General features: G+C 43.0%; 1 protein-coding gene across 4 annotated transcripts in view; it reads right to left on the bottom strand.

Moving 5' to 3' along the window:
- The window catches only part of ASPSCR1 (ASPSCR1 tether for SLC2A4, UBX domain containing), a gene marked incomplete at its 5' end in the record, with an annotated part of 49,824 nt that overhangs the window by 6,956 nt on the left and 15,738 nt on the right, over nt 1-27,130 (bottom strand). For 2 of the 4 annotated variants that reach the window (XM_082492359.1, XM_082492358.1), the window contains 6 exons: nt 14,319-14,371; nt 14,679-14,741; nt 15,709-15,775; nt 16,625-16,706; nt 19,153-19,292; nt 26,474-26,912. In XM_082492359.1, the coding sequence (XP_082348485.1) occupies nt 14,319-14,371; nt 14,679-14,741; nt 15,709-15,775; nt 16,625-16,706; nt 19,153-19,292; nt 26,474-26,912 (844 nt within the window). Of the gene's footprint in view, nt 1-12,779; nt 12,953-14,318; nt 14,372-14,678; nt 14,742-15,708; nt 15,776-16,624; nt 16,707-19,152; nt 19,293-26,473; nt 26,913-27,130 lie in introns of all 4 variants that reach the window. The other 2 variants (XR_014269810.1, XM_082492357.1) reach the window with 2 other exon arrangements.

Below are 27,130 nucleotides of genomic sequence, written 5' to 3'. Positions count from 1 at the left end.
TAGAATTAACACATGAGTATAATACTACATAAAGAAAAAACTAGCTGAAACAATTATTTTAAGCTTTCAAAGGGCCTTATACTAAGAGACAGGTAAAGAAACCAAATCATCACAGTGTAAAAGAGGTAAGTACTGTCATAGCCAGAAACTGTACAGAAAATATTGGATAATGGTCTACATTTACCCTGGCAAAACAGTAACACTAGATTTCTCACCTTGATCCAATAAATAAATGAATAGATAAAAGCAAGCAACTGCCCCTCTTGATATCACTAATGCATACTCAGGAACTGTGCAGGCCAGGCTGCCTGCTCTTGAATTTTCTTGAACCTCTGTTGCCACCATCAGCACATTCAGGATACTGGAATGATGGTCCTTGGACCCGATCCAGCACAGCAATTACCAGCGCTCAAAGGAACCCTGATCTTCACGGGGGAGTCAGTGGATTGCTACCTAATACAGAGACTAATAAAACTGTATTAACTGGAGGCAAAATGAAACAGCTTCACCTATCTTCCCGACTACAAACTTCAAATGAGTATGTGTTACTACTTTTTTTTTTTTTACATTAATCCAAAGGCTGTAGGAGATTTTCACACAGTATGACCTACATCATGTTAGACTGGAGACATTCATCAGTCTACTCCAAGTCTCAGCTCCCGCTTAAGTGGCCAGGCATCTTCACATCCTTGAACTGACATTTTAGCAGAAATCATTATTTATTAGGTCTTTTAACATTTCATTCCTCAATCAAGAGGGACTAAGGTTGCCTGCTCCAGTCACAAAGACGGCTCTCCATAAACTTTTTTAATTAAAAAGTACCAGACACGGTTTAGAAACCCCAGAGAAAACTCTTGCAAGAGCTTTGATGTTTCCGCTGCATTCGTCTGAAGGGATCCCTCTATTTAGGAAATGGGTGCCTTAAACCCCCCCCCCCCCCAACACATACACACTCAAGCCCTTTTACACACAACATCCTTTTCATGCCAGCTGCAAGTTGGAAAATGAGGGTTTTGTAGCGTGTTAGTGTTGGAATTTTTTAATAACCTCCCCTCTCTTTTTTTCCCCTCCCAACCAATTATCTTGGTAAATAATTAACATTCTGAAGGAGATAAGTAAGCACAGCATCTCGGAGCTCAAAGCCCTTTAGTTCAAAGCCCTGCCCTTTTCTCTTCGTTTCCCTGCTGCCACCACCGAAACTTCCTTGTCAATCAAGGTCTGGGCACGCACATCAAAGCTTCATGTGGGAATGGCCCCAAGGGGTCAGAGAAAATTCATAGCAGGGCCTGCATGAGGCACAAAGAGAAAAAGCGAGTGACAAACACAGACCAAGAGCTAGACAGACACACTCAACCACACAAACACACAGGCAGAACGTGCCCCAACATAAACCTCTACCCTATTTACTCACAGGTTGACAAATAACCATAGTTCTAAGTTTCAGGATCCACCTCCACAACCATTTCCCACTGCTGGCAAAACATCAGTCCAAATGTTTCACTTCAAAATCTTTTAATTGAAAGAAACTTAAAGGAACTAGACAGCAGCTCACAAATATACAGAATGCAACCTCCTTCCCATGGCTCATTTCCCTGCATCCCTATCCTTCTCTAAGGGTCAGCCAAGAGTCCCCTCTTGCCAAATTTACATCCAATAAATTCTTTTTCTTCAATTCAGATAGACTACTGGCTCATGCATACAACCCTTTGTCTAGCATCCTTTGTGCAGAATTCTCAGGTACTATCCCAATTTCATCACTTACTGAGAGTTGAAGGCAGCTAGCTACATCTCACTGATCACCCCAGGAGTTCTCCAGCCAGTCACTGGCAGGACATAACACTGTCTGAGATTTTTTTTTTGTAACACAAAAGTATTTAAATCAGCACATCACAAAAAAAAAAAAAAAAAAAAAAGCCAGTGGAATGATTCCACTGGCCAAGGAATGTCTTGGCATAAAGATGAGAAGGCTTTAGTAGCTGCAGTCCAGGAAAACATGCAAACACAAAGATGGAGCCTTTAGTATTCTCTAACACTGCTAAGAATGCAAGGATCAAATACTGGGCAGACCATTACCTGAAAACTCTATTCTCAAGTCAGCTGGTACTTCCTCATTTGCAGTTGTTCTAATGCATATATCAATGTCTCTAGAAGAACTCTGCAGTTCTTAACCTCACTGCAGAGGATTCTTATAAGAATATCTGTGAATCAAAACAGATTTAGAAACCTCTTAGAGTCACACTGAGCGTGTCAGATTGACCAAAAGAATCACAGGCAGTTTGAAACAAATATTCAAAAAACTCCATTCAGTTATATGTGAAGAATTACTACAATATGAATGAGTCAACAACTAGTTACTATACTCAAATATCCAGCATTTCTCTTCCTTGCTGCTTTGATTTGCAGCCAAAGACACAATGCCATTCTGACTGGGAAAGTAGATGCTATTAATCTATCGAATTATAATGTTCAAATCACACTGTGCAAGGCATATTTACAAAAAAACAGATTATTATTTTTACTGCAACAGCACCTAGAAATCCAATTGAAAATGCTGTCCCATTGTGCAATTACATATATGTAATGAGCAGCAAGATGCATTACAAATAAAAACTATAAAAAAATATGATGGGGAGGGTGTTGGGGTTTGGTGGGTTTTTTTGGGTACAGATGAAAAACTGAGACCTAAAGAGATTAAATAACTTATTCAAGGTCACACAGGATGGCAGTAGCAGAAATGAGAACTAAGTATGTCAGTCTCCAGAGTCCCATCCAAGGCCTTAATCACAGGACAGATTTCTTCTGAAGAAAGTCACTGATGAGGCAAGAAGTGGAGGAAGCCAATGTCCTGCTTACTGTCCTCCCCATTTAAGGAGTATCATTCCAAACAACCAATTCCTCAGATTTTAAAAAGATCTAAATAACACAGCTTCGTCAATTTACTTAGTTACAGTTGCAGAAGTTTAAATGAACACTTTCCATTTCTGAAATCCAAAGACTAGCCTGTTACTCCTAAAGCCACATTTAGTCTGAAACCGTGTAGCTAAGTAACTCAAGGTTTTATTTGAGACAGGCAGAGCGCAGTTACTCAGACACCATAGTGGTGAGCGTGGTTTATGACAGCAGGGCATCCAGGCTGCAGCGTGGTGTGCTGGGGCTAATGCATCTTGCATTCCATGACAAAAATATCTACACTACAACAACATTCCCCTGTGAATCCAGCTGCGATACACAAGAGAAACATTTCTGCTTTGTTTTACTGCACATTTTAGTAACTCTTTTCGCTAGAGCACAGAAAAGATTTCAGGCAGAACTGTCCCCAAATAATGCCTCAGTATTTCCTCCTTCACTAGGTATGTCCAGGTACACACACATTCAAAAAATCCTGCAACAGAGTATTGCAAAATAGGTACATTATCACCAGGCAGTTATTCTGTTCACCGACAGTGATGCTTTCAGACCAGGCTCAGACTGCTAAGGGGAACTTGCAGCTGCCAGAATGAGAAGCATTCTTTCCATTACAGGCTCTGAAAAGATTAGAGTGCCACAGGTCTGCTGTTAGTTTGATGTTCAAAGATGAATAAGAAAACAAGCACTTCAAAGGAACACGCGCATGGAAGGAGAAACCCAAGCTACCAACATGAAATACTGCATAGTACACACACCCCAAACACATAAACTAGCTCTTGGAAAATGTAACCGGAAAGCCGGTGGATCAAAAGCTTCTCCAGCAAGACTGCAAAGCATCGCTGAAACAGAAATAAACACTACAGTCATGGTGAAAGGGGCAAACTGACTAAGTTGTTCGTGTTTATAACCTGAGAACAAAGCTGCTCAATGTGGACCGCAACTGCCAAAGATGATGGATATTCTGCAGCCAATACGGAGGAGGCCTAATCCAGCTGCAGCAGGGGACCTTTAAAATCCGTAAGGCAAAGATAAGATTTGAAAGCACTATTTTGAGAAGGCTGCTTAAGAAGGAATCCAGGTATAAAGAGCGTTCATTGAGCCCTCAAGCTGAGATCAGAAAGACGTGGCCTCTGAAACTGACAGTGGAAGAGAACATTTTTGGCAGTATTTCCACTGTAAGCTCAGTCGCACAAGGAGGGCACTCATGCCGACTGAAGGGCCCACCCTTACTCCAAGTCAGCGTAAGTAGCAAGTACGGACAGCCTTTGCAAGCACGGGCAACAGACCTCGCAAGGCAAACAGGAGGTGAGATCGCTACCAAAATCTTGTCAGATGAGAAAACCCTGAACGGACAAGGAAGGGGCTACAGCTTCGTACAGGAAGGTGAATGCCATCCTCTGGGCTCGACGGATTTCACTATTAATTGCAATTTTCTTTGCTAGCGAGGGGAATAACCGCAAGGCCTGCCACTGGAAATGCCTCCGACAGACTGACTCTGATGAAGTAATTTTTTCTGAAATTGCATTCGGACTCTTGCCAAAAGCAGAGAAGGCTTCACACTGCTCAATTCGTAGTCGGCTTCACTGAACGAGCATGCCAGATGTACTGCCCGAACTGGCATTAACAAATAGGATATGGAAACAGAACCAAAGGCAAAGAAAGAAACAAACAGCTCCTCTGGATTTGTGCCCCACCGTACATGCCAGAGGAAACACTTGGTGCACTCTAAGATCTGATTAGAAGAGCTAAATATTTACGTGGAAGCCTGTGGACTCCTTTAGCTCCTCTGAAGACAGATGATGGCCTCCTGCCCTCTTTGCTGCCTTGATTGTTCCAGTGGCTGGTATTCTTACCTTCTGCTAACTCTTTCCTAGTATTAAATCAGCAATCAATGATTTTTTCCACTAATGCACCCCAGATATGCACTACAGAAGTGCCTGTTTCTGGGAGGAGAAGGGAAGAAGCAACTCTGAAAAGCTCAGATAGCCTAGAAAAACACAAACAAGCAACCAGAGCTATAACGAACCTAAAGCCAAGTGGTACAACAAGAAAGCCTGCAGTTGATCAGTTCCGGAGAGCAGAACATTATAAAACACTTCAAGGGACATGAGGATAAGGCAGCCAGCAAAACCAGCAATAACAAAAAAATCAAAGCAATGCCTTGAAGTCTTTACAGGTTAAAAACTCCATGTTGCTGCTAATCTATGTGCTCACTATACTGTAAATACACACATATTTTGGAAGAATTCACTTCAGACAGTTCTTTCAGCCCAAGTATCTTGGCAAATAAGCTGACAATATTTGTCTTTTTCACGGTTTTGCTTGCAGTGTAAAGGTTCTCCCTTCATTGTAAATGATCAAATTTAATGAACGTCGTTCCCATCTTATCAGCTTGAATGGAGTGAGAAGGTGGAGAGAGAGCAGAAGTGTTGATAATATGGTACTCCACCATCTGCAGCAACTCTTGTCATTGGCTTCAGCACAAATTTCAGTCATTTATAAATATCCGAATGCTCAAATGTGCTCACATTACTGTCTCAGACACCATCCACTTTTTCTCATAGACAGCACCAAGGCAGTCATGGAGTGGAGGACAACCTACTGCTAACTTAAGACCTGGGAAAGCCATGTGATTCATGTCTGACGTTGGACAAGCAATCCCAAACAACCAACTCCCAGTCATATCACAGAAGAAGCAACGCTGCCCTAGTGGAGGGGGGGGGTTTAATACCATCAGAAACCACACAGTCTCCGTGACAAGAAGTTCCTAAAACATTCAGGCTGGCAATGGTCAATGTCCAGAACAGTCTGTGCTTGGGCTCAAGCAGACTCTGACTCTGACAGCCTCAGCAAAGATTAAGTTTCTAGGAAATCTTTTTGAAGTTCATCAAGAAAATTCCCATACCCTTGGAGGATGCTGCTAGAATTCCCTATGTACCAAGTCATTTCTCAAAGTAAAGGAGAAAACAGAAGGCAATTAAGTAGCCTATGACTTAACTGAAAGGAATAAATAATTGGATGCTTCTCTGCCACAGTCCTACTTAAAAGTAGTAACAACCCATTTACATTTAGACATGAGTGTCTTATGTATTTTGAGAAGACAGGAGGCAACCTAGAAAATCAAGAATGGACTGTGCAGAAGCCATAAGCCAACCTCTGTTCCTTTACTCTCTGGTTTTCTTAACTATTTCTCACTTTCTGTTTCTCAAGAGTTTAAGCACGGTATTTGGGGAACAAGAACCTAAGAAGTCCCTGAGAGCAAAAGGAGAATAAAACACATTAAAAAAAATGGAAAAGCATTTATGGAATGGAGTAATTAGACAAAATCTTATGGTTGAAAGTTTGGAATTCTAAGGCTCATACAATTTCAACTATAGCTTACAGTTATCACTGATATTATTAGATTTCAGTGCAGTCCTCCTTATGGCTGCCTTTGCCTCCTCTGAAAGTCACTTTATTCCTGAAATGAATATACACTCCAGAGGTGTTCTATGAAGCACCTATTGTCTACCTCTATTTTGGTATGTTATCTTCTGCTCAAGTAAGACGTGTATGAAAGAGTGAACAGCCTGAAAACATGACAGTTAAATGTTGAAAAAAATCCAGAGCGGCTAGATACATCACAGTAGTACCTGTCTGGAAGACCTGTTTTGAACAGAAACATAGGTTTCCAGTCATTTAAGAAATAGCCCATTAAAATAGAGTGTCAGGTTATGTGCAGGCGTCTTTGCAAGGGAACCACATCAGGTGAGAAGTGTTCCAGCAGGCTGTCGCTAACACTACTGACAGAGCACCTGGAGTGAAAGCTGTGAATTTTGGCGGTTACATGATACAACCCATCAACCTTAAAGAGCTGTACTACTGATAAAGACAACCTCCGTCTTCAACCTTTCACAGATCCTCAAAAAAAAAAAAAAAGATACCACAAAAAAGCTTGAGAAATTAGCTGTTTCATTACTTTACTCATGCTCCCTTTTCCCTATAATGTCTGGAAGAACTGCACGCTCCACAGCACTTCATTCACATTTGCATCCTAGGTACCAAAACATAGCATTATTCCAGAACAAGCTCTCACACTATGGAAATGCTGAGTACTGCAAGGTCACCTTAGCATAAAAGCTCCTCTTCCCCCAGCCCCAAATCCCCACATTTTACAGAACACCTTAACCATATGCCTTCTGGCCCCACCTGGAGTACTGCATCCAGCTCTGGAGTCCCCAACATAAGAAGGACGTGGACCTGCTGGAGCGTGTCCAGGAGAGCCACGAGGATGACCCGAGGGCTGGAGCGCCTCTCCTATGAGGAGAGGCTGAAAGAGTTGGGGCTGTTCAGCCTGGAGAAGAGAAGGCTCCGGGGAGATCTTATTGCGTCCTTCCAGTCCCTAAAGGGGGCCTAGAGGAAAGCTGGGGAAGGACTTTTTACTGGGGCATGTAGCGATAGGACAAGGGAGAATGGCTTTAAACTGGAAGAGGGCAGGTTCAGATGGAACATTAGGAAGAAGTTTTTCCCTGTGAGGGTGGTGCGGCACTGGCACAGGTTGCCCAGAGAGGTTGTTGAGGCCCCATCCCTGGAGGTGTTCAAGGCCAGGCTGGACGTAGCCTTGGGCAACCTGGTCTAGTGGGAGGTGTCCCTGCCTATGGCAGGGGGGTTGGAACTCGATGATCTTCAAGGTCCTTTCCAACCGAAACCATTCTATGATTCTATGTTTATAGAGCACCTCTACCTTTTCATCTCTTTCCTTCCAGATAATGCGAACGGAAGGGGAGCTCTGACTAAAGTACAAAAAGTTTCCCTTCCACAGACCACATGATGCCTGAAAGAGGCGAAGTCTTCACCTCACCCACCCACCAGTGCAGGACCAGGCACCGCAGCCTGCTCTGCAGCCCTCAGCCCCGCAGTGAGTGTGGATACGGACCCGCACCAACTTCTTCCCGGAATGGAGATTTTATAGTTTGGAAGGCACTACTAGAGAGCAAGTGAGAAGTGGTGAGCAAGTCCTGTCCCCAGCGCTGCCTGCCAGCCCAGTACCAGAACTGTCACCTCTCTTGCCCCTGGTCTGCGACAGTGCCATTTTCACTGAGAGCACTGAGGCTCAGGCAAAGCAGCCCGATTAGTAACAGCCGCCTATAAAGAGGGCATCCAACAATAACACAGTTGCCAGGGACACGAAAGCCAGAGCAACTTCCATGCCGGTTTCTTCCTGGAGAAGAAAGCCCCCTTCAGCCCCTGCCAAGCACTCCGACCTGCAGCAGCAAACAGGACAGCCTGTCCAAGCAGAAGACATGATGGCACGGGGCCTTCACTGACTCAAGGCGGAAGTTAAGGATGAAAAAGGATTTACACTAGTAATGGGGAGCAAAGCTTCACCCAGCATGAGCCGACCTAAACCGGGGTAAGGCACCATCCAAGTACGTTAGAGCACTGTGGTCTCTGACGAGCAGCATGGGTAACCAGAATGGTATGACAAGTTCTCAGCAGGAATTGTTTTTTCCTGTTTGATGTTTCATCCAAATAAAATGTTTATAAACACACAGAATCATTCCTGCCATAACAGACCATGACCTGAAAGGGCTGAAGGGCCCCAGGCAGGGGACACAGGCTACATGGCCACCGGCATTAAACACATCTCCTCCCGTGTGCAGCCCTGTTTTACATAATGGCCATTTTATACCCAGATGCATCAAACAACTTCAAGGCTTTAATGCACGTGCTCGTATGCCCTTGCCCCAGCACACACTCCTGGCAGTGCAGAAGCCATTGCTCCAAAAATCTAAAACTCAAAGACAGTGGAACCCAACCCTGTCCAGACACACCTCTCTTTCTGATCCCTCCCTCTTCACTCCATTTTATCCCTCCAAGTTGCCTCAGCCCCTTGCAGCCTTCTCCCTTCTCACCCTGAACATAGGAGAATTTCTTTGCTCCTCAAACAAATCAATTCTGATGCTGTTTGTTGCCAATCCAGTGATGTGCGTCTTCCCTTATTCCTAAGCCTCTACTCTGCTCACCTCATTAGTGTTGCTAGCCTCAAGCATTTGGGTCAAATCACGCACTCATTTCCAATGCCCTAGGGCCCTGTAGTCAAACCTAAAGCCTCCCTGAATATAATTTGAATGAAAAAACTTTATCTTTTTTTAAAGAAAAATAGCTTGATTACAAAAATGCTCTGGCCTGCTCCTTTCACAATCAACTCATTTTTGCAAATCAGCTGTGATGAACCGGATGGGCTTTCCTAATTCTGGAGACAAACTTTTGAAAACAGAAGCTTTTTCAAATGTCACACTGAATGTGCATGGTGAAAAAATCTAGAAAGTTAAATACCTATAGCTGCATACACATTTCCAGCCATCTGAGGTTTCTGCAGCAGATGGGCTACAGGGACAAGTACAAACTTTGCAAAGTTTATATACTCAACTGCAGAAGGAGAAAAAAATACAAAACTCAGACCTAAGCTCTTTAAACTCACCGCAAACTTTAGCAAGGTCTCCTGCAGAAAAAGTTTGCTTGGGTCCATTGGCATAACTGAACTGCATCAGCAACTCTTGTATTGTGTGAGTGAGATGTGAGCAAAACCTTTACTCTCACGACGTTGCAGACACACATCCCCTTCCAGCTAAAACCATACCCCTTCAGCCCATCACTACCACCCACTGCAAGATATTAACAACCATTTGAATTCGCATGTTATGAGACTCTAATCTGCTTCAGTCAAGAGCCCTGAGCTTGCAAATGTTCCTTATTTAAACTGTTTATATTTATCCAACTCATGTAGAATGAAATACACAGCAGCCCAGTGGACAGATGTGAGAACAACTGGGGCAGCAGTCTCTTCAGCTGACTCAGCAGCTCAGTTGAAGTTTCTTTAAAATGACAAACATCCACTGTAGGGTTTTCAGCAGAAATGTCTTGAGAAATAATAAAAATTAGTATGCAAAAAACCCCTTCTACAGGACACCTCGTTAGAAGGAATTTGCAATGCCCTTATTGTTTCACATACTCATTTTCCATTACCTGTATGTGTCACATCATCACTCGTACTGTACAGAAGAACACACCATCTCGTAAACAAGTTGCTTATACTTTGCATCTTTCTTTCACAGACATGAAATGCTACACAGGATGCCACATAGCAAAGGAAAATATAATAAATTCCACTGAAATTAGCAGCTGTTTTCTCCATAACTCTAAGGCTCATACAGGCTGCATTTTTTCCTTAAAATTGGAAGAATTATATACAAAATAGTTCTATTAATGAAATCATAAAGCTGAAAAAAAAAACTTGAACACTTAACAGGCGGTACAGTTACAAAGACTTAATTATTCCAGGATATTCAAAGAAACAAGTCACATATGCCAATTTAAATCCTCTGCTATACATGAAATTTTGTGTACTGTTTCACATATATTAGACCATTATCATTCAACCTATAGGGTAGTTGAGTCAATATAGGAATTGCTGTTGGGTCAGGTAAGTTGCCCAGGCAGCCTGGTCAGTCCACCTCCAGCAATACACAAGAACATCAGAACAACTTTACGCAGACCAAAAGTCCACTCCAGCCAGCGCGCACCCCGTCTCTAACAGTGAATAAAAAACACAGAGAAGAGTATCCTTGCTCTTTGCCTCTACGTGATACTTTCCCCTAATACTATTAGCTAGCAATGATTTTCAGTTTAGAAGCTTTCTGAGATGGTTTCCATATATTAAGAGAGACTCTCAGTAGATACCTTCCTTGACCTTGTGCAAGTTTCTCTTGAACGAGTAAATACTTTTAGTATATAATGCCCTGTGACAAGGAATTGCACACTTCAGTTTTCTACCTTCTTCCATCTATTCTAGCTCCTGCTCACCTCACTTGATGCCACTCACTCTTGTACTGAAGAGAGTAAAAAAATTCAACCCCTTACAGCTTCTCCTTGATCTGTTCTTTCCCAGTGATGTCTATCGCAGACTGACAAGTCGCAGCCTACTTAGTCTTTCCTTATGCAGGAGCCATTCCAGACCTCTGATGACACTCATTCCCCTTCTCTACACCTTTACTAGCTCCTTTTGAAGATGAGAGACCAGATCTGCACACATTACTCAAGATGCCAGCAAACCCTGGTTTCATACAATGACACAGTGATGTTCTTTATTTTGTTATCTATTTCATTCAGAATAGATTGGATTTTGGCAAGGAGGTTGTTTCAGTTTTGACTACTATTCAGTAATGAGCTGATGATTTCAACACCTTAAGACTGCTGCTCTGGAGCAGCAACAATCAACCCGAAAGCTTCCTGAGATGCATATTAAGTTCAAATTATTTTTCCCCGCACATGCATCTACACTGAGCCAGCTGGTTAAGAAGAAAATGCCAAGTCATGCAACTGCTAAGTAATGTGATAATAATGTCTTCATAAGGTCATGTTACAATCCCGAGAAGTATTTTAAGCATGAGATTTTACTTGCTTTCCACATTTTGCAAAAAGTTGTAATGATTCTGTATACTTAATTATGCTTAAAAAATCCTTTTTTCTTTAATTATGCCCAAATTCCTGACACAACCACTTTCTAATTACAGTTTAATTAGACTACACTGCGATTATATGTTGCATGAAGAAAATAATTCTTAAATCAACTTTGAATTTGCCATCCCTTATCTTAATTGGATGTAATTCTCCTTTTGTGTTGACACAGAGGAAGTGAGAAATGGGAAAAATCATTCCTTAAAACAGTCGATTTGCAGGAGAATTCTCAGCTTTTGAGCACCATATCTCCAACAGTCAGAGTTTTGTACTAACATCAAGGCTTTGCACCTTTGCTATATGACACAGCAAGCACTTCAATCTCAGGAAAGCCACTACAAGTTAAAGATGCCTGACACTAAAATTGACCAGGTAAAAGGTAAGGGGTAAATACAGGTAAGCAGAGGATCTGCAACTTTATTCAGAAGCTAACAACAGAGGCTGGAGACAGCATCAGAGGTTGGATGAATAGGAGGCAAAGAGGGTGCTGCATTCAAGTTTACTGAGAAGCTGGAGAAACCTCTTTTTCTTTGTGGGATGAGTATGGTATGCAAAGGATTTAGAAGTTACCTAAGAAAGAGGAAGAGAACACTCACAGGAAACTGCAAGGTGGTAAGGACAGGCATGTGAGCAGATGGGGTATTTTTCCAACAGTGACAGAAAACAATGGAAGAATGCGGCATCAGAAAGGTATTAAAATACCTCAAATTTGAAGGAGCAACAAAACATCCAATGGAAAGTGAACTGACAATAGGAAAAAGGTTCACTACAGAGGCAGATTTTGAGCCTTCAGCATCTAGGATGTACTTCACAAAACAAAACAAAAAAGCCCATCTTAAAGAAAAATAGTGCTAAAATGAAGTCTATGAGATTCTAGAGGAAAATGTGGCATACAGCGTGGGGGAGAGTATCATTTCCTACAGAGACGCTGAAAAGAAAGCAGTATATTTTGTAGGGACACAAGACTGAAGGCTGAGACAGGAAATCTGGGAACACATCCCAGCCAAATCTAAGAAAAAGACAGAAAAACACCCATTTTATGCAGGAGGCCTCTGTTGGCGAGAGCTGCAGACAGACCATGCTTTGGAATGATGAAAAAAGCTTTCCAAAAAGCATGTTAGAAAATGTGTGTAAAGGAGCTCTAGGTGATGGATGTGCTCAGACAACAGCTAAAGACCAAAAAAAAAGAAAGGGGGAGAAGAGACCGAGAAAGACAGAGTAGTGTGGATGTGCCATGTCAGACCAGCCTGTGCCAGTTGCAGCTCCACGGCTGCTTCCCCTGCCTCACAACTGCGAACAAGCGCTGAACGTTCTTTATTAGCTGCTGTTCCTCCGAATGTTTTCCAAATGTATCATTGGCAATGCAACCATACCCATTTTCCTGGTCGTGGGATTTCTCAGAAACCTGAAGGGAAGATTTGTCCTCTGCCCAAGGTTACCATGGGTGCCTTGAGTCAGTGCTTGGGGTGGCAGACGTGGGTGAGGTGGCACAAGTCAGAGGAAGCTGGGAGCACTGCCTTCCAGCCCAAATGGCAAAATCTCCTGGCTGAAAGACACAAAGCACTTTCCACTGGTATTTTCATTACTAATTAAAATATACAAAATGGTTTTGAAAAGAAAGATCATTGTTCTCCCCACTCACGATGACACTGTGTCTTACCAGCACACGCACCGTCCCATTCCCTTGGGTGGGAGAGGCGCAGCCATGCACACCACGCATTCAAACAGAGGACGCGGCCGAGCACAGCGGAGGAGGGCTGACAGAGACAGGGCAGTGCTCAGGCTGTGAAGCTGGGTGGAGGCCAAGAGCTACTGCACAGCAACTCCTGAACCACAGCACCAACCGGGACTGTGATCCTGAGGGGCTCCCCAAGAAGCTCAACCTGTCACAGGCTCAGTGACAATACAAGGAACACCATCATCAACATAACCACTCCCCAAACTTCAAATTTCAGCAAAAAATTATTAACAGGGTATTAGGAAGGGAAGAAACTTCCCACTGTGAACACAGAGATCCACACTTTGCTTCCCTGAACATTCAATGGTCTAAAAGCAGCGGCACGTGTACCTTTTCCACATGGCCTGGTCAGGAAGCTGTGGAATTTGGAAAGCTCCATTACAAACAACTTCAGAGGCATGCTAATCCCTCCCTAATTCACCACGCTGCCTGAAAGGTGCCTTTCTCCATCCCTCTCCCTGAATGACAACACATTTTAAACATGGTGAGTTTGGGGCAAAGTCACTGGCAAAATCACTCAATCAGTCTCTTAACACATGTGTGATTTACACAGCAAAGAGTCTCTGGCCAGAGACTTCAAGACCACCTTATCTGGTATTTGCAAAAAACCTCCAGGAATATGGATTTGAAAAAACTAAATTTCAGCCTTTGAGAAAATTTAGACACATAGAGTACATATTACTCAATGTACAAGCTGGCTTAAAATAAATTCTCACATAGTGATTATCAAAAAGGTCAGATTTTTGTCCACCTTGGCCTCTAGCTCCTGCTGTTGAAATTTAAAACAGTTACTCATCGAAATCCAACATCACATCTCCTACGACACTAGTCCAACTACAGATATAGCTAACTCGCATCAGCTCAGCTCTTGCAATAACGTTTTGAGGTTAAATACAGTTCAGACTCTGTAAGGCACTGACTGCACGTATGTATGCAACAATGCGACCCCCCCAAGCCTGTGACAATATGCTAGTGCATATTGCTGCACAAGGTGGACCTCTTCTGGTGAAGAGCTTGTGCTCCAAAACACCTGGTTCCATTAGTCTTGGCTAAGCAGAAGCCTACAGGGATCACAGCATTATACAGCTTCTTTCAAAAGTAACTAAAGCATATGGCAGGGTGGAGGGGAGCAGCAAGTCAGAGAGAATCACAGAGCACACACGTGAATCCTTACCTCAAAGAGTGTCAAACTTTCATTGTTCAAGATGATTCTGGGAGGTGCAATAACTGAAGTTAAAAAACAAGTTACAAAACAGGACCACCCAGCAACCAAAACAATAAATACAGCAGCTATGGGAGGGATTACTGATCTTTAAAGGAGTGACACATTCACAGTGCCCACATAGGCTTCTTATTAAGCAGAAGCATAACGTGGCCAAGCGAGCAGGTTACACCACCTTTGCACTCTGAGGCTGTATTTAGGGAAGGAATTCCTCCCCAGGTCATACCTCATGGCACCACAAGATCCCATATGCACCACAGCTAGGAATAGGCTTTGTAAAGTAAGGCCAAGTATTACCAACAGCACACTCACACAAGTAAAATGGCAGGTCTGCATCTGCAAGGTGGCTTCTTACAAAGTCTCTCAAAATGCCAACTGTGAAAAAAAAAGAGAGAAAGGTCTCCTGAGTGACATTTGTGTCTTCAGACGCTGGGCAAAAAGGCTAACCTGTATCAGCAGAACTGCCCTCAACAGTGTCTGTAGATCGACTTTTCCTCAAAAGAACAATTACTATTACTAGTATCTTGGAGAAAAGAGAGAAAAAAAACAAACCAAACAAACAACAACAACAAAAAAATCACAAAACCCCAAAACACTTAGACATGCTGGTCCCTTAGCAAAATCGAAGGATGCCAGTAAAGTTCTTCCTAGGAAATCCAAGAGCAGCTGAAAGATTTGCAGATACCAGCCAGGTGAGACTCTGGTAACTAGTTATTAGTTTTTGTTCCATACAAAAGTATCAATAAAATTGTGTGGGTAACCCTTGCTGCCAGCTGAGAATAAAAAAGGACCTCAATTAACAACAGTAAGAGCTACTCAATTTACGGTCTGACTGCCTTCTGTGAACTGAAGAACCCAGAAAGGTTCATCCCCTGTTATTCTTATGACAGCTTCTTTTTCTTTTTCCTGTTTTTTTTTTTTGTTTGTTTGTTTGGTTTGGTTTGGTTTGGTTTGGACTCAGGGGGGTGTTGTTGGTTTTTCTCCACAACTTTTAAAGCTTTAACACAAAGGAAGTATCCAAACTCATCTCAGTAACATATCATTTGTACACAAATAACAGGATATCAAGTGGGACAGTTTCCTCAGCAGAAATCTTTTGCCATCAAGTAGTCCCGTACATAATTTCCCCTTAACTCAGTTAATTACCCCAGACCCTTTTCTCATCCAGTTCAGGGGCCCTATAAGGACAGTAATAACTAGCTACCGCTGCTTTTTCAGAGCAGTATGACTTCCCTGGACAGCAGAAAGATCTGTCCAGAGCCACTCTCTTTTGTCACACAACTAATCACTGATGAGAGAGGTTAGCTGCAGCTACACAGACTGAGGTGGAGATTGCTCTTACCAGTTTCACTCGGATGGAAGAACCCCTGTAGAACATGACGGTCTGGAAAACGGACTCTCAACACCACCTAAATCAGAGGCAAAGCACATTAGGTCAACTGTTTATAGCTGTTTTGTAACACCTGTCCTTGGCTTAGAATTTGTGAGCAAGTTTTTTTTTTTTTAAATGGGGAGATTGAAGACTCCACAGGCGTAGAATAGCATACTGGCTAACTATTACCGCGCAGCTTCTCAGAGAACAGACTGTCTGGCTTTCAAAGGCTATAAGAGAGCTGATCTATAGAAACAGTATGATGTACAATGCAGCTGCCCTTATTCAGAGTAGGAGCTCCCTGTGCCAAGTGATGCAAAAACAAAGCAGAAAGTCACCCATGGACAGGTACAAACAGTGTACCTTGAAGCGTTCATAGCAGCAGGAATCCTCCCACCATACATCTGAAGGAATTCGCATCATTCTATTTCCAGCATTGGTCAGAAAGCGCTTGAGTTGGGAACTTAATCTCTTATTTTTTGCAATAAATCATCAAAGTCAAAATCTGCATTAGGATTGCGTTTACAGAGTAAGATATCTCCAATCTGTAACATCTTATCATTTAGCTTGTAACAAGATACTATCAAAATGTAAGAGTCTGCAGAGGAGAGGCAGACAGGAAAGCTCAGTCATACAGACTGATGTGTGCACTACATAAGGGGTTTGAAACATCTGGAACAAAATAAAAGGAGCTATATTGTCTGCCACTCAACCGTATCGTTACGGGCCAGCTGATTTTACACAGTGCAACCGTTATGCAAGTCCCACAATTAACAGGGACAGGAATTTGAGAAGTCTTCCTAGAAGTAGCTCAAGATCTTGATGATCACAATTGATTCCCAAAGTCTGAACTAGCCAGAGGGATTGGAAAAAGAACAAAGGCTACCTTTGGGTAACGCTCTAACTTTTCCTTCAGCTGAGCATCCCTCAAAGATTTTGTCATCAGTGGAGCTTCTTCCAGGCGTTTCCTAGATACATGGGAAGAAGACAAGATGTCACTTTTGTAATTTTAAGATGTATTTTTATTAAAAAAGTGAAAGGTCCAAGCAGGGTTGCTGAGAGTTGCTCAACTGTTCTATGTATCCTTCACAGCATTTTCCCCACCTCCTGTGGTTCCTATCCCAAAATCTCACATATGGAACTACCAAGCATCAGCAACAATACTGTATAAAATTACTTTTCTCTGAGTTTAAAAATAAGTTCACTACAGCAGATGCCAGAAAAGATACTGAGAAGGGCAGGGGAATGTTTGCTTAGACGACTCAAGAAGAGATGGACTTGTTAATCCACTAGAACAGAGACTAGAGTTGGACATGGTTAGGCCAGGGAGGAAGAAAAGCTACTGAAACTGAAAAACAATGCTGGCACAGGAAATTAATGGGTATTAATTAGCAACAGGGAAACAAACCAAAAACTGTAAGTTTCAGATCACTCAAGAACTGGCATTGTAGACTGGTGTTCTAAAAGGACTATTGGGTGCAAAAAAATCTACCTGTATTTAAGTTGAAATAATAAACTCAATAAAACAATTACATATTTTCCTGTAAGAATAAGTAAGCTTAGATCCAACAGATCCCACGTTCAGCTTTAGTCCCTTTTCCTTGTTTGCACTTGACTCTGAATAACCAATTTACTAAGCCAGATTTTGGTGAAACATTTGATCATATAATTCTGCAAAACTATTTGCAAGTTATTCTCTTACACTTATACAGTTTGAAGGACCTCTTTTTATTTTTAAGAATCATCAACATGTCTCAGGAACAGCTGCTGAACAAAACAAGTACAGGCTTACTTCACCAACTGTACCCAGAACTGTCAGCTGGTACACAACATTCCAAGATGCTCTGAAAGCGCCAACTCACAGTCTGAAAAGCGAACGTGAAACTAACCTGCTCCATTCCTTCTTTGTGTACCAATCGCTGATTCATACCTATTCTCAGCTCTTCATGAAGTCAGAATTAAATTCTAATTGCATTTAGAATATTGCACTGTATGCAGATAGTTTTTGTTAAGATTCCCCAGCTGAGATCAGAAGCCAATGGGTATCAGTTTCATGCATAACTTGCCTTTATTTTTATCCCTGGCTGTGAGGGGAAAAAGCAATTACAAGCACCAGCAAATTTAGAAATCAGGTATTTTTTTGAGGGGGCTGTATTCCAGTAACCCCCAACCAAATGATCCTACATTTGTACCACTAAATACTCCAGACCCACAAGTGGCAGAGCAATTTTCAGGCCAATCTGTGTACTCATGTGGATTTCAGTGGCCTGTGGGGAAAAAGTCAACTCTAAGTAAAAAGTTCAACTCAGACCTGGTTACGGTGTCAAGTAAGCTGCCCCACAGTCTCACAGCAGAGAATGCTTGTTATGTTTAAAAGAACCTTACGATCCAATTGAAACTGAATACATTCATGAAATTAATTTCTTTAAGGAACATATAGACAACAAAATGCTGTTGTGACAGAGAGGCTACTTTATCTTAATCTGAGTTTTTAGTTCAGAACTGGAATAAAAGTACAGTAAAATCATGAGTATTTGAAAGCAAGCTACTTGAACAATAAGATGCATAGTTAGCCCAGCTTCCTATACTTCTTCCCCCTCTCTGGGTGTGTTTCAAATATTCTCATGTCTTGATCTGTGGCTAAGTTTGATTTTGCTTTATTTCCATTTAGGTAATGTCTCAAAGCCGGTCTTTTCTGATAAGGTCTAATAAAAGGTTAACTTTGTTATTTAAAATACAAGGTGTTTCTTACTGGCTGAAAACATTACTAGCTGCTGCTGAAGCTGGATCATTGGGTTCATATATTTTTCTATCACAAGTTACAAATTCCATCCATTTAATTCCTTATAGTTAATGTGAAGTCAGATCAGAACAGATAGCAGGAGCTCATCACTGCTCTGGGCCTCTAGCAAGTAAGAGCACATCTAATTACAAAGGCAACAGCTTCTCCTTCAGAAGAAGGTAGAAGGAAAGAAAGAAAGAGAGGCGGGGTGTTACGTGGTTTTGAATAACTCCCTAAAATGCAGAATATGGAAAGGAATCTTTCTCTTAATCCTGTCTCAGCACGAGTGCATCCCTGATTAGCTTGAGGTTCTCAGATAAACTTATCACCACATAGGCATCATAGACACTTCATGATGAAATTTTCAACACCCCCATGAAATCATTACCCCATGCATAAATGCTCAACCGATTCACACAAAAACATAGGTTCTGTCACAGGGATATGACATAGCCCTTCAACTCAAATGACCTAAAGGGTAGAGACTTCCAGTGCTGATCATTAATTCCACATCCAGTAACTTATCTACAACCCTTCACCCAGAGATCACAGCCAGCTATAGGTGCATAGTGTCACTCTGCTCAACAAAAGGATATGGAGCAATCTCAGTCACCCCCAGAAAGAGAACTTGCCTCTCACTCTGCAGCTGTGCCAAACGTTTCCGTACATCATCCACTGTGACTTCAAAAAACTCATCAGGAAGCTCTTCTGGGCCAGCAGGAAGTGGTTCTAGTAAGTCTAGGTGACATACAAGTGGCTCTCGTTCTACAAGCTACAGAATAAAAATGATCTTCGATTAGTCTTAATTGCATTGCTTCGCTTATGGAATAAGGTTCCTGAAAAAAGTAAAAGGATTGTATTTGCAAACTGAAATACAATCACTAGTGTGGAATTCATGTCACTAAGTTCAGACTAACAATACAGAGGTTTGTCAGTGTTGTCATTTTTTAATAGTTGATAGAGCTTGGGGCACAATTCCTCCCAACAAGCATTAGGAATCCGTGCTGTCAGATGAGTCACACCTCAGCAGTTAGCTGCTCTCCACTCTCGGCATAGGAAGCTCAGGGTAATAACCTCAGCAGTCATCTAACGTAAGGAGAGATGACTCCTTTCCAGGAAACGCCTGTGGAATCTCTTCACTTACAATACAATGATATTTTGCAGCTGAACCACACTTTTAGCCAGTTACAAGCTTGTTACAAGTACGCAGCAATTACTCCTATCCCAAAACCATAACCTACCTCTCTCTGCTCTACTCCAAACCTCTCTCCGTACGTAATCACTTCCTTACCATTCTGCAAGCAGTATGCCACTTGCACAGGTATTATTCTTCGTACTTCAGACTATAAACTGCCCTTTTAAGTTTTTCATCTGCCATGCACTCCTGGCTCACACCCTAGCTTCTGTTCTCTTTGCTTCACATTCTCTTGCCACAGAACCAACGGCACTAGCTCCCAAACAGGACTCACTCCATTTCTTACTCTAGAGAGCAATCTTTTGTTTTGGGGTAAGGTAGTTTTTGACCTGTTGAGTTCATAGAATCGTTACGGCTGGAAAAGACCTTCAAGATCATCAAGTCCAAACGTTATCTAACTCTAGCGGGCCCACTTCTAAGCCATGTCCCTGAGCACCGTACATAGACGGCTTTTAAATGCATCCAAGGATGGCGATTCAACCACTCCCCTGGGCAGCCTGTTCCAGTCTTTGATAACCCTTTCAGCGTACAAGCTTTTCCTAATGTCTAACCTAAACCTCCCCTGGCGCAACTTGACGCCATTTCCTCTTGTCCTATTGGTTGTAACTTGTGAGAAGAGATCAGCGCCCACCTCTCTACAAACTCCTTTCAGGTTCTCTGAATTGAGCCACCGCAGGGTTTCATTGTACACATCTCAAATTTTTAACCTGGCTTCTGGTGTGCAGAAAGCTCCCTTAGACAGTGAAAACCCTTTCGTTTTGCACTCACAAGGTACTTAGCAGTGAAATCAGCCTTTGTTGCAGGCAAAGCAAATAGAAGTGAGGGGAGCAGCTCACTGTGTGCATTGGCTGCAATAAAGGTACTCAATACATTTACTGGCAACCTTCCTTACGCCTCAGCTGCTGAGGGGAGGCCATTCAAGCAGCACACAGACCTCAAACAGCCAAGACACCCCTCTCACCTGCACAGCAGGGCACAGGCAGCCCCGCCGCTCTGCGCCCCCTGCCTCCGGAGCCCAGCGTCGGGAGCTGGGTACCACGATGGCAAACCTTCCAGCACAACTGTGTCCTGCTCTATAGCTGTGCTTGCAGATATTAAAAAAAAAAATCAACAAACAAAAAACACCACCAAAACCCACAACCCCCAAAAAACCCAACCCAAACCAAAACGCCAACACCATCCCCTCCATTAGACAGACAGCATTCGCTGTCTCTGAAGTGAGAATAGCATTATGTACCCCTCTCAATTTAGAAAAGGCTAGATACTGGCTACTATCCCTTGCATCAAAAGCAGCAGCTGCGTCAGTGTGTGAACACAAACCACTACCGCAGTCAAATAAATACACAAGCAACAGTTATACCTATTGGCTCTTGAACAATTCATACTTTTTAAATTGTAGGAATGTTTAAATGCACAAGGCTTGAAAGCAAACAGAATAGTGTACCGCAAGCTACAGGAAATGCAGGGGGGAGCAGTCCATGAGAACAAAACCTTTGATCATTAATACAGCATTTCTTTAGAGTCAGCTGCCAGCCTAACACAGCTCTATGAACAAACCTGATGCCCATTTCTTCTCCCCTTATTCCCTCATATAGTCTTTCCAGTCCTAATTAATACCCAAATGTCCTCACTCCATCTGTTCCATCCCTACTCCCTTCCCCCAGACGCAGGCCCCTTGGGAACAGAAGGAGTCTCCCTCAATTGTCAAAAGCGACAACACAAATTACAAGGCAATGTTCACTCTGCTTGTGGGCACTAAAGGGTAATTTGAGAAATTAGAAGAGCGAGGTTGTGTGGGTGGGACCCTTGGCTACTTTTAGAAAGTTGAGCAGGGTCAGCTCTAACTAGCGGGTGAAGGAGCCTGATTGCAGCTTTCCCGGGGCTCGGGGGAGGAATGCCCGGTGCTGCAGGAGTGATGCTGAGCATGCAGAGCCACCCTCTGGGAAGGGGCCTGTTGCACAAGGGCCCGAACTGCTGCCAGCAGCTGGTCTGGTACAATCACATCAATGTCAGAGCCCGGAGGAGAATTAATCAGGCCCCCCCAGCAATCAGGTATGTTTCAATCTCCTCAATCAGGCTTAAGTTTCATTTCATTCTAAACACACACACACTCACAATAGACTTCTCCTTCCAAAAAGGACCAAAAAACTAAAGACTGAGCAGGCGTATCTTATGGCATGTTGTGAAGAGTGCTGGGACACGACGGAGAGAATTCCAACATCTCCATTAGCAAATACTAAACTTACCATTTAGTACTGGCTCTAGCAAGCACTTTAGCTAATCCTAACAGTAGCAGGGTTCCACAGGGAAAGCGTCAGTCACTGCCCAAACCACTGTAGTAGCTAAAGACTACTGTAGTAGCCAAGACATGAGAAATCACGAGACAGTGGAAGGCAGACATATATCCCAGCCCTAAGTGTTCACCCCTCTTCCTCACTGTGCGTTCACTGCTCCAGACTGGATATCTGAACTGCTGTTCAAGTGCTGCTTTCCAGACATCTTTGTTCAAACAAACGGGTCTCCATTGCCAAGAAGTTACAGTGAATGAGCACCCAGGAGCTTCCTCTCTAGAGCCATTCCCCAGCCTACCAGAACCACCTACGAGCTGTGACACAAAACCCACCACTTCCCAGTGATAAGTGCCCTATTCTGGACCTCCAACTTCCATCCAGACAAGACGTCCCCGTTTAGTTCTCTGCAGGATACCCTTACTGGCCCCACACGGACACACAGCTACCTTTGAGCTCCCGAGTCTATAATTTTATCTGTTTCCCCAGCCAACACTGAATGCTGAATAGCTTAACTTCCAAACGAAGACACATTATTTAGCTATTACTTTACGTGAAGAAACATACTTTTCTGTACAGAAGGAGCAGGTCTGTGCATGTCTTAACAAGACTGCAAAAAGACACAATTAGAATAAGAATTCCCTAACATTAAATTTTCAGCTAACCCCCAATAACAGAGTGGAGAGCTCTGGAGAGAGCTGTAATGAGTAAGTTTTTGTGAAATATAATTCAGGTGGTTTGATTCAGAGTTCCTACGACTCAATTCCAGAATTGCACAACAGGGCCTGATCCGAAAAGGACAGCACATACTAAGCACTGCTTAGCAACCAAAAGATATCATCATTTTGCCACTGAGGATGCCACATCGTAATAATATCATAATATCTCTTCTGCCATGTATTTAACACACCCTGGAATCAGCCATACATCTCGCCTCCTTACAGACATAAGAAACACTCTTCAGAAAGAGGTTTCCAGTCCTGTTGCTCTACCAGTTCTCTTTCCCCAGAGTCCAGCCATCATCCCGTTCCTCTTTCTTCATCCATCGCCATTTGCTCACTTAAGTATTCCCATTCCAATACAAGTACTCTCAATACAATCTTATTTTAACATGTTACCAACAATCCTAAAGCGCAAACAGAATTTGAAAACTACCTTCCCGCAGCGATTTACAAAAAGGAGGCTACCAGGCATATCAACTCACTTCCCAGTCCACTACACACCTACTGCTTTCTGCAACCGTGACAAAAGGTAACCCTCTCCTGTAACAATAAATGGCAGTTTCTACCTTCCATTACATAATTCTGGAGGAAAGCAAGCTGTGCATTTTGCTGTCATATTTCCATCAACAATACCTTTCAGGAGCCAAAGATGCTGCAGTAAGGTTTGTCACGTTCATTCTTCAGACTCTCTACTTCTACTACCAAAGTTGAGATGTTAGGTGCTTTTCACCAGTAGGCTGAAGTCATCTATTCACATCTACTCTGTCTACTAGGCAGCCTATGTAACTGCAGTCTACGCGATAAAGCCAGGTGTTGGGAAGAATGTGGTTCGCTCTATGGTCACCATCCCTGGATTTAAGTAAGCAGGTAAGCTGAGGAAAACTTTTGTTTAAGTGAAGTAGTGGCTATTGTGCTTTCCACAGCAACGAGCTCTCCCTGGAGACCCACCTCCTCCCTACCACCTCAGGGAGCTCTAATCTCATGGGGAATCTGGTGTAAAGTTACCTTCTAATAATTAATGTTCTGACATCAAAGTCAGCATGCAGCTGTCTGTAAACCATCTTTAGCCCAAGAAACGGAGGGACGCCGGCACAGATTTTATCCAGCCTCTCTCTTTAGCTTCAAAAACCACACACAGACAAAGCATTAATGGGAAGATTCTTTTACAAAAATGGACCTTTGATGTTTAAAAATAATTTGTTTTGTTTGGGGTTTTTTCCTCAGGACTGAAAAGGGACAAAAAGCAGATGCCATGTGGCTAGCCCTGCTCTGCTGCTGAGAGCAAGGAGAGCGGAGGATGGCAGGAGTGGAGGAGGGAACAAAATGTAATCAATCAGCAGCAAAAGCACCAGAGATCAAAGGGCTTGAAAGCAGCAGTCAAAATCACATGCTGTTTAACACAAGGGCAGAACCCCCCCAACAAAATCTGCAGCTGCTTCCAAAGCTGCTCTCAAACTGGGAGGGAGGCTGGCTCCAGAAGTGCTGCCGAGTGGTTTGAACTGGACTGCGACTCTGAAAAAGATGCTGGATCGTGAGAGTCCTCAGGCCACCGCTGCTCAGCTCTGTGCCCAGCAGCACAACTTCACATTAAGCTGTAGCCAGTAAATGATAAAATGAGTTCTGTCACTCCAGCCAGCACATGCAAAAGTGTGGATAACAGGACTGGTGAAGAAAACCACCGCAAACCCTCGCACGTCTTCCTTCCTTCCTTTTCAGACACAACTGAAACTCCTCCTTTCCAAACCCCTTGCAGGTGAGAGTGTGACTGAAGCAAGCAACACATGGGACTGGACAAATCGCCCAGCCTACTGTTCAGTTCTCCGTGCTCAGGGTCTGTTCCAAAAGGTTAAGTAACACTGATTAGATGGACCCAAACATGTTTCTAATATACTGAAATATTCACCACTGGGTTGGTAAGGCCTCTTTCTGCTATGTTTCTAACTGCTCCAGAGTCCTTCCAGGGCCTGGCTTCTGCTCCTAAACAATTCAGAGACTGCAACCACAAAGAAGTCAACCAAGGTAGAATCTCTAGATCACCCATGAGAGCATACACATACATAGTCTTGCTAAATTCCTCCTGGATGGAGCACCCTTTGAACCCTGTCATGCACCCTTTCTTTCTGCTTATGTTTTTCCATTGTTTAATCCCGTGGCTGGATTAGAACCAGAGATAAGCACAAAACTCCAACTCTAAGAGGTACTAAAGAGTGGGAAACAATGAAGGGGATCTCTGAACACTAAAGCCAGCCCTAGTCATGATGCATGCAGTGAAAGGGAGAGGGAAAGAGCCGGTCACAGAGCACCCAAGATGTGAAAAGCCCAATGCACAATAATGTGGAGTAAGTTATGAATTTAGTGCCTCTTGTACTTCATTTTACGCTACTTGTGTACCCAACCTTGCTGAAGGCATTCAATTCCATACAGCTGCTCTACAGAAAGCATACTTAACATTAGTCATAGGCCATCCTGTGATGGCATCACAGCACTATTGAGCCATCAGTTCTGGTATTGCTACATGGAGGGCTCCTACGCTACAGTTTTACTTCAGAGACACCAACAATGATGATAGATGTTCAATTTGTCTTTCTGGGAAAAGGGTTAGAGAGAGGCAGACTTTATTTAAGAAGCAATATATTTTAGAGCAAGACAGAGAAGATTTTTATATGCAAGCAGAAACAGAGAAGGAAAAGGATGAAAGGTTTCTGCTTCATTTGCAATACTAAGAAAATTAAGACTCACAGAAGGGATGGGGCTAGAATAAAAGGAAGAGAAGAAGTACAGACCTGACTTTTTTTTATTTTCAATATCAAACTCTTGGCAAGTAAGATGCAACTGTAGCTGAAAATTTGCTTTTCTAGATAAATACCCCTTACGTTCTACCCCACGTGTCACTGAAAGTGTAAAACGATAAGTCAGAAAGACCACAGGCAGAAGGAACTCTGAGGAAGCAGATGTTAACAACTACCAGCATGGGAAACTGCTCTTAGTATGCTCTTACTGCTTTAGTATGGAGTTCCACATTCCACAGAAAAGCTCAGACAAGAAATCTGAGCACACCATGCAACCTAAGAGTTAGAAACTCTGACCATCTTCTCAGATCTTGGAAGTCATAGGATCAAGTTGCAACAAACCTATTAAGACCGCTTCTGCTCCTAGGACAATCCTACGACAAGCTAGAAAAGTGATCCCTTTCCATATGTAAAACTCTACCAAGCTTACACCTTCTGCATGATCTGGGAGATAAGTCAGTCACAACAGGCAGTAAGCACCTCCAGAGTATTACAAAACACAAGCCTGACCAAACTCTGCTCATCTTTAGCAAAACTACACAGCAGATAGCAATTTTTAAGAGAAGGACAAGTACCCAGGGTTTAGGTAACAAAGTGGGCATTTGTAAATCAAATTTGCATGAAATCCGAGGTACAGAGATTGAGGCTCTTCTGGACTGTGATTTTAATATGTTGCCTCCATTAGAACCATTCATCAAGGACACGTCACAGTTCAAAGCTTTGCTTGCCTCTGGACAGTAAATTCTTAAATTCCCACCCTTCATATTTCCTACAGTAAACTGTTCAAAACGCAAAACTTCCTTACTGAACTCTTGGCAGAACTGTCTGTCACCAAGGCACCTAACCCTGTATTATGGGGGAAAAGTCTTAAATACAGAAACATCTTTTTCCTTGTAGGAGCTCAGCCTCAGGCAAGGCAGGATAAAAATAGCCCTCGTTGCAAACAAATTTTCCCTTACCTGTTCTTGGTCCTTTTGCATTTCTTGGCTGTTCTTAGACTTCTTTGGCTTAGAAGGGCCTCCAGGGCTGGAAAAAGTTGTTGGCAGCTTTGAAGATGGAGTATCTAACCCAAGAGATGGTGCAGCTACAGAAGAGTCCCCCAGACGCTGTCCATCTCCAAAAAAGGGGACAAATGGGGTAGACTCGAGCTCTGAGGAAGGCCACATCTCCTCCAAGTTGGCATGAGATTCTCTAATCGAGTCTTGCTTGTCCGTGCAGCTGTTTAAAGACATGGCCACATCCCTGTGGTCCAAGCCCTTTGGGAATGTGTTTGCTTGAGGTAGGGGCACATCCACTTCTCCTTCAATAGAGCCTGGCCTCACTGTCAGCTCATTACACCGCACCATGGCACCCACAGCTTCCTCCTGACCAGATGAACTGCATTTCTTCATGACAACTCTTAAAGAAGACACCAAAAGGAATAAAACCAAAATCATCTACCCTAACAGTACTGCCCTCCCCATTCCCAACGTGACCATGACACAAGGACAACAGCTAGACTCAAATATACCCCTAATTTAATGATCTGTTTCTTCCAGACACTCACAAAGAACAAGCTCCAGTTGCTCTGAAGTCAGGGGTGGGGGGTCAGGGGTTTGTGCAAAAAAAAAAAAAAA

The sequence above is a fragment of the Vanellus vanellus genome, assembly GCF_965231255.1.
Source record: "Vanellus vanellus genome assembly, chromosome: 17".
NCBI lineage: Eukaryota > Metazoa > Chordata > Aves > Charadriiformes > Charadriidae > Vanellus > Vanellus vanellus.
The sequence above is the reverse complement of the archived record's forward strand: the minus strand, read 5'-3'. Positions and strand labels throughout refer to the sequence as shown.